Source organism: Entamoeba histolytica, genomic scaffold (genome assembly GCF_000208925.1).
Source record: "Entamoeba histolytica HM-1:IMSS scf_1104750517917 genomic scaffold, whole genome shotgun sequence".
Lineage (NCBI taxonomy): Eukaryota > Evosea > Mastigamoebida > Endamoebidae > Entamoeba > Entamoeba histolytica.
Window position 1 is genome coordinate 3,448 of NW_001915263.1, and position 8,040 is coordinate 11,487.

The following is an 8,040-nucleotide window of genomic DNA, read 5'->3' on the forward strand; positions in this document are numbered from 1 at the left end:
TATTATTACAATAATCAAAATATTGACTATTTTCATTTTGATTTGTATTAATTTATCATTTCTATATCATTTTTGAATATTCATTTCTATGTTACTCTTTATTTTTATTTCATTTGAATATTCTAACACTTATTTTATGATTGTTCAAAGAAGATTGTTATAATATATTGAAATAAAATATACAAAAGTGAAAGATAGAAAGACATTATCACAATTAATCTTAATTTGTTGTTTTATTGTTAAGTATTGAATAAAATATCTTTAACAACACTTCTTCATTGTTTAAATTAAATTAATTCAATATATTTCAATAATGCATTTATAAAATTAGTATTATTGATGTTGTTAAATCACATCGTTTCTATTTTCTATTTCTTCTCTAAATAAATATTATAACAAACACATTACTTGATTTTATATATCTTTATTGTTTATATTTGATAATTATTTTACACAAAATATTAAAATTAAATACAAATAAATATTTATATATCTTTATAAATGTTGTTTAACATATAATTTCAATTGACAATATTGTAATTAATTTGTCAAGTATTGTTTTATGTTGAAGTAATTTATTTCAGAAGAATGAGAATGAAACATTATTTATTGATTCTGATTGAATTTATGTATATTCTTGAGAAAAGTATTTGTTAAATCAATACCCATGAATTGTAAGATGTCTTTTTATCCATTTCTTCATTAATTGATTTCTATCTTCATCAATTTCTCATTCATTATTTTCATAATCTCATTCAATATATTTAATCTTATATATTTCAATAATTAACGCATTATTTCAAATCACGTTCTAAACATATTATTTTATATATTTCTTTTCAGTCATGATTATTCAAATGTTTTTTGGAGTATTTTATTTCAATATGTATTTCAATATACAATAAAAACACATAGAAATGAAATATCTCAACTTTTGATGATTGTTTCAGATGATATTCTTCTTTTTTAAGTATTTATTTGTGAAACAATCAATTAACATAATGAATTATCAACAAAATAATAAGAGAACATTTTGAATTGCCATTTTTCTCGCACATTCATTAAAACATCATTTTCATTGTTGATTCATCACATTGAAAGACAATTTCAAATTTATTTCTTTTACAGCTATTTTTAATATGTTTCATTTCAATTTCTGTGTTATTCATTGATGAACGAAAGAAATACAAAAATTCAAATAATGTAATGAAAGAATAACATAAAATAAAGAAATGAAATACAAATATAAATATAAAAGACATAATAGAAAGAAGAAATAGAAAGTTTATAAGAATGAATAAAATAAAGAAAAATAAAGAAATACTAAGAATATAGAGAAAAAGAATAAAGTCAGAGAAAAAAGACAAATAATTTGAATTATAGATATAAACAAAAATAATTAGAAGAAATAACGAGAAACTAAAAATAAAGAAAAAATGATATTTACAATACAAATAAAATGAAAATAAATCAATCAAAAGTAGAATTAATTAAATGGTGTAACTTTTGAAAATGACATTATTAGTGATATTAAAACAATGGATTTAACAACAAAACAGTCTATTTGATTTATTTATTCTATTATTTCAAACATATTGAATGAATTTGATTGACAATAAAATAGTTTAGTATTATCAATGGTGAATAATGAATATTATTTATCAATTTTATTCCTTATTAAAAAAAATTTTTAAAAACCAGTTAATTAAAACTTTCATTTGATTTTAACAAACAACACAATTCTCTCCATATTTATCCATTGTTGTTTTTTCTCCTTCTTTCAACTCTTTCTTTCTTGCTTCAAATTCTGCCATGATATCTTCCTTACTCTTTTTTGTTGTTGATTTTTTCATAATATCTTCTATCATTTCATTTGCTTGTTTAAGTTTTTCATATTCTTCAATTCTTTCTTTATATCTATCTTTCTTTTCTTCATTTTCTGTTTGAATTAATATGTCTAAATATTCATTTGAACTGGTAACTTTACCATTTAATGCAATTTCAGATAATCTATTAACACATTCGATAATTTCTTGTTCCTTATCATAATGTTCCGTTTGAATTTTATCATACTCATCTTCTAACTTTTTTAACATAGCTTCTGCGTTAGCAACACCTTTTTTACCTTCATTATATCTTTCAAATACTTCTTTTGCTGTTTGTTGTTTTTTCTCAATTACATAATCAAATCTATATGATTCATTTACGTGTTGTGATGAATGACAACCACATACTTTACAATTTCCATTATCACCAATACATGAACATTCTCTTTTAATATCTCCTTTAATACTACATGGATAATGACACGTTTTATGACATTTATTACAATTTGTTGCATATTCTCCTGATTTTAAGTGAATTTTAATTTGTTTTGTTACACGTACAGTAAAAGTAAAGTTTTCATTATCTTTAACTTTATCTCGATTCAAATATAACTGTTCATATATCTGTTTTATCTCATTCATTTTTGCAAACCGACTATTTAATGATATTCTTAATCCTTCAAGCTGAACTTTAATACGTTCTCTTCTCTTCAACACTTCTCTCGATTTCTCTAATGATATTCTTGGTAATGTTACTAATTTTGTTATAAAGTCATCAAAATTCTTCATACTTAATTCCCAAAACATTTGTGTAAATATATCTTCTGTATTATCACTATAAATAGCTGAATTATTAAATTTTAAATACCATGGTTCATCTATTTCTGGAATAATTGTACTGAAAATGCAATCTTTTGATTCCAATGCATTTATAACGTGTGGTTTTTCACCATCACAGAATGTAAACATTGCAATAAAATTCTTTTTAACATCTTTCCCAAATAAATTAATAATATTCTCAAATAAATATTTTTGACCTGCTGTTATTTTTACATGATTTGGTAGTGTAACAAAACAAATAGCATTTAAATCAAATACTTTATTTTCAAATGCTTCTTTTATTTGTTTAGTAATTTCTATATCATAAGCAATTCCTCTTGTATTTACAAATCCTGGTGTATCTATTATTTTTATTGGTGGTGTTCTTTTTGTTCTTTTAATATTATAAATTATTACTTGACTTGTTTGACTTATAGATTGATCTCCATACTGTTCTAAATAATCTTCATTTATAATTATATATCTAAAGTCATCTGTTATTCTTATCCCGTATAATGCATTTACAAAACTATTCAATAATGTAGTTTTTCCACTTCCTGTTTCACCAACGACTAGAATAGCAATTGCATCATTCTCATCTTTTTGATTAAATGGTTGATTTGGATATAAATATATTTTCAACTTTCCTTTTTCATGACTTTTCAATCTTATACTTCCTTCAATTGGAACATTTCGTTCAAATATGCATGCGTTATTACTCAGTGAAATATCAGAAGTGATACTATTAGTTAAAGAATTGCCAGGTATGGTACTATTATTTGATGAACCTAGAAGAGATGTGTTAGTACTTGGTTCAAACACATCTGTAACTTCTGTTGTTATATTGATCTTATTGTTATACAAAATAGATGTTAATTTTAATGATTGTTCATCATCAGTTGGTATTTTAAATCCTTCTAGATCTTCAAACACAAAGTCTTTTGGAATTTGTTTTACATTTTCAATTTCTTTTCTAACATCTGAAAGAGAATTAGTTTTGTTGAATTGCTTTTTAAGCATAGGTTTTCCATTCAAACATATTCCAATTGTTATATCATTTCTTTCTGGTGTATTTTCTTTCTCTTCTTTAAGATTAATTTCTTCATTATTTATTATATCTTCTACAGTAAATTCTTCTTCATCATCTCTTTCAACTCTATCATCGTCAGGTGTATAGAAATGTGCTGATTCTAGTATATTTTGAACTATTTTTCTAACATCACTTAATGGTGTTTTATTGTCTATTTCAATAGTGGTAAGTACTTTATCATTTATCTTTATTCTTATTCCTTTTTTAACTTCTGTTCCTTTAATATTTATTATTCTTTTCTCATCAATTACATCTTGTACAGTAAAACACTCTTCATCGTTCACATCAATTAAATCTCCATCTCTTGTTAAAAAGTGTTGAGAATCAGACATCTTTCCTTTTAATACCTCTCTGACTACTTTCAAATTATCTTGTGAATTTAGTGGTTTAGTTGCAATGCATTGTCTATTCAAGATAAATCTTACTACTACTCTTGACATTTAATGATTAACAAGTTTGTTTTTTATTTAAATGCATATCATTCGGCAAATTATGTTATTTGTTTAGATGTGTAAATTCTTTTCTTATTGGTTATTTGTTTAATAAACATCATTTGTTTCGATACTAAATATGATTTTTAACATTTTATTCAATTTTATTTTTATTTTCTTTGCATTTATCATCCTTTTCCAATTCAGGATATACAACAAATTTCATTGCCATTGTTATGGAGTAATGCCTTGACGTCTTGTAAAGAAAAGCAAACAAGACATAGAAATACAAGGTTAAATACCAATAACAACAATAAAAGATATTACAATTACAATAAAAGATATCATAATTATGATAAAAGAAATACAAAAAGAAAAGGGTTTAAAAACAACAAAGACAAAGAAGAACGGAAAAAAAACAGGATAAATACTGGAATAATAATGAACATACAAACAATAGACATAGATGGTTAACAATAAAAGAGATCCATGAAAGAATAAAAGGAATAACAAGTAAGTGGGAAAAGGGAGAATATTCAGAAATACTTAAAAAATACGAAGGTAAAAGAAAAAGATGATATGATATTCTTCAAGAAGTATATGCAATTAGAAAGAAAAAGAGAATTAAAAAATGCAAGAAGAATTTAAGGAAAGAACAAAAGGATGGGAAGAAGATATCCAAGCAATCGAAACAGAAATGAAAAGCAGAAATCCAATCAAAGAATTACAAAAAAGATGTAAAATGGCTAAAATAATAAATGAAACAGAAAAGGAAGAAAAACACAAGAAGAAAACAAAGAAGAAACAAAGAATGAAGAGGAAAGTCACAAAGAAAAAGAAGAAATTAAAGTATTTCAAAAGCAAATTAAAAAATTAGAAGAAGAAATTAAAGAATATCAAGCAAAAAGAATGGAAGAAGAACAAACCATCTCAGATGAAATGATGGAAAAAGCAAAAGAAATAGTCAGAAAAGAATTTGAGAAAGAAATAGAAAATTTGAAAAGAGAAATTAAGAAGGTTCAAACGAATTATAATGAAAAGAAGAAAGAAAATGAAAAACTAACAGAAGAAAATATAAAATTACACAGTGAAATAAATGAGATAGAAGGAAAATCATGGAAATGAATAACAAAGAAGAAACCATTCGAAGTCTGAAATCCACTAAATGGAAATTACAGAAGGAAAAGGATGAACAAAAGGAGAAAACAGAAGAGCTGAAGAAAAAAGGAGAAATACCGGAGAAGAAGAATAGTGTGTTAGAGGAAAAAGCGGAAGTACTAGAGAAGAAAGTTGAGGAGCTGAAAAGTAAAATAAGAGATAAAAAAAAACAAATCTCTGAAATTCAACAAGCAGCAATAATAAGTCAAGAAATTGCAGAAATAACAAGAGAAGAAGTAGACAACACACAAAAAGAAAATGAGACACAAAAACAAGTCATATCAAAACAACAAGATGATATTGAAAATTTTATCTCACAGAAGGAATTAGAGAAGAAGAAAACGATGATACTTGTGATAAATACACAACCAGTATTGAGGAAAGCATCATTAGGAACAATGGAGATGAACGAAACTACTCCTATGAAAAAGACAGTAGTGGAAATCGAAGAGAAAAACAGAAGAATGAAATAACAAACATACAATCAAAATATTTTTGTGTTAAAAATATTGAATTATTGTAAATTTCACATGATCATGAGATTAATTCAAATGTACATAATACAGAAGTATATAACTATAACAATGAAATAGTTTATTTGATGTAATAAGAATGAATAAGAAGAAATAAGAATATAAAAAGTAACAACAATAATAATATAAATAAGTGATAATAAAGAAATAAATATAAATAATGGATATAACAAATGAGTGTATAACAAATGATATGATATTTAAATAAAATTTGAAATGACATGTATAATGTTGAAACATCATATTTTTCATTTAATTATTTCATTAAATAATTGCAATTTGAATAATTTGAATAATTTAATTACTTCATAACTCCAATAATATATTTTATGAATAATTTAATAATGTTCAGTATTTTATGTATTATTTGTTTTATTGAAAATATGTAGAAATACAAATAAATTGATAAAAGATGATTTATGAAATACATAATGATAATCAACACAAATAATAATAATATATTTGATGAAGTATTTTAAGTATGTTTATTATGAAAGAAAAAGGTTTAATGTTTAAACATTGATGAAATGTTTTAATAAACATTAATATAACTTACATTATCATTAGAAATAACTAATGAAGTGAATTAAATAATTTATGTATTAAATTGAGAAAATAAATTGTTATGATTAATTCTTTCTCTATTTAATTTATTATGACTCAACTTTTCTACTTCTAATTTTCATTACCAAACTTTATCTTAGAGATAATTCTTTGTATTTGTATGAATTGAATTTATAATAAATTATCAAACAAGTTGTTTCTTAATATTTGTCATTAAAATAAAGTTAATTACCATTTATAATTATTTCATATATTCTGTCTTAGTCTAATGGAACATCCCTATTCTCTATTGTCCATCCTAGATGTTCTGAAACTCTTCTCCTAACTTTAGCAGGATTTCCAACAGCAATCATATTATCTGGAACATCATGCGTGACTACACTTCCTGACCCAACAATCGCATTTTCTCCAATTGTTACACCTGGTAAGATGATTGCACCACATCCTATCCATGCTCCATCCTTGATGGTAATTGGTTTTCCATATGCTGTTCCACCACATGCGTTTCTGATCTTTGGATCAGTTGAGTGTGTACCACCTATAAGACTAACATTAGGTCCTATCATCACATTATTTCCTATTTTCACTGGTCCACCTTCAAGAATATAACAATTAATGTTAATTACTGTGTTATCTCCAATATCAATGAAATTCCCTCGTGTGCAATTGAATGGCACAAAGACATTGCTATTTTCTCCTAAGTGACCAACTATTGTTTGAAGGATAAATCTCGTTCATGGTTGAAATCAAATAACTTATTTCCTAATGCAATTGATGCAGCAACTCCATCAGGTGTTGCTGGTATCATAATTTTACCTTCTAACATGTACTTTGTTTCTTGTTCAGCAGTGGTGTTCATCTAGTGTTTTATTGATTTATTATTTGTAGTATTGATTCTCATAAAAACAATATATTCAAAACTATAACAAAATTTATTTAGTTGAAACTTCAATACCACCGAAATTTATGACAATTTTATTTTATTTGAAATTTCCTTATTTTCGATACTTCATAAAGAATTATATATAAACAGCAAAAAGAAAGAATAAATAGGAGATGGACTTTTACTTTACATTAAACAATGGTTATAAAATTCCTAAACTTGGACTTGGAACATGGATGTCAGCGAATGGAGAAGTTGGAAAAGCAGTAGAGATTGCGATAAAGAATGGATATCGACATATTGATTGTGCAAAAGCATATGGAAATGAGAAAGAGGTTGGAGATGGGATTAAGAGTGCTATAGCAAAGGGGTATGTTAAAAGAGAGGAATTATTTGTTACAACCAAATTATGGAGTACTGATAAACATAAAGAAGATGTTCGACCAGCATGTCTTGAATCATTAAAGAAATTACAATTAGAATATCTTGATCTTTATATTATTCATATTCCATTAACAGCAGATAAGAAAACAGGAGAATTTACTGAAGAAATAATTCCAATTGAAGAAACATGGAGAGAAATGGAGAAATTAGTTGAAGAAGGATTAGTTAAAAGTATTGGAGTATCTAATTTCAATATTAAAAAGTTAGAAGAGTTATTAGCTATTGCTAAAATCCAACCAGCAGTTAATCAATTTGAATTTCATATTTATTATCAACGACCAAAATTACACCA

The 8,040-nt window shown here is 24.8% G+C and overlaps 3 protein-coding genes across 3 annotated transcripts, besides 1 other annotated feature; 1 reads left to right on the forward strand and 2 right to left on the reverse strand.

The window, feature by feature from the left end:
* Positions 1–1,724: 1,724 nt before the first annotated feature.
* Positions 1,725–4,175, reverse strand: EHI_107540 (uncharacterized protein; the record flags this gene model as incomplete). Its single annotated transcript, XM_643288.1, has 1 exon — positions 1,725–4,175. The coding sequence occupies one exon, from the start codon at positions 4,173–4,175 to the stop codon at positions 1,725–1,727; it is 2,451 nt and encodes an 816-aa protein (XP_648380.1).
* A 181-nt stretch (positions 4,176–4,356) lies between these two features.
* Positions 4,357–5,792: a repeat region.
* An 889-nt stretch (positions 5,793–6,681) lies between these two features.
* EHI_107550 (bacterial transferase hexapeptide family protein) lies at positions 6,682–7,280 on the reverse strand (the record flags this gene model as incomplete). The annotated part of the gene is made up of 2 exons (XM_643290.1): positions 6,682–7,108; positions 7,177–7,280. The coding sequence occupies 2 exons, from the start codon at positions 7,278–7,280 to the stop codon at positions 6,682–6,684; spliced, it is 531 nt and encodes a 176-aa protein (XP_648382.1).
* Positions 7,281–7,477: 197 nt separating this feature from the next.
* EHI_107560 (alcohol dehydrogenase, putative) lies at positions 7,478–8,040 on the forward strand (the record flags this gene model as incomplete). Its single annotated transcript, XM_001914234.1, has 1 exon — positions 7,478–8,040. A coding segment is annotated over one exon (563 nt), but the record flags the coding sequence as incomplete, so codon positions are not given.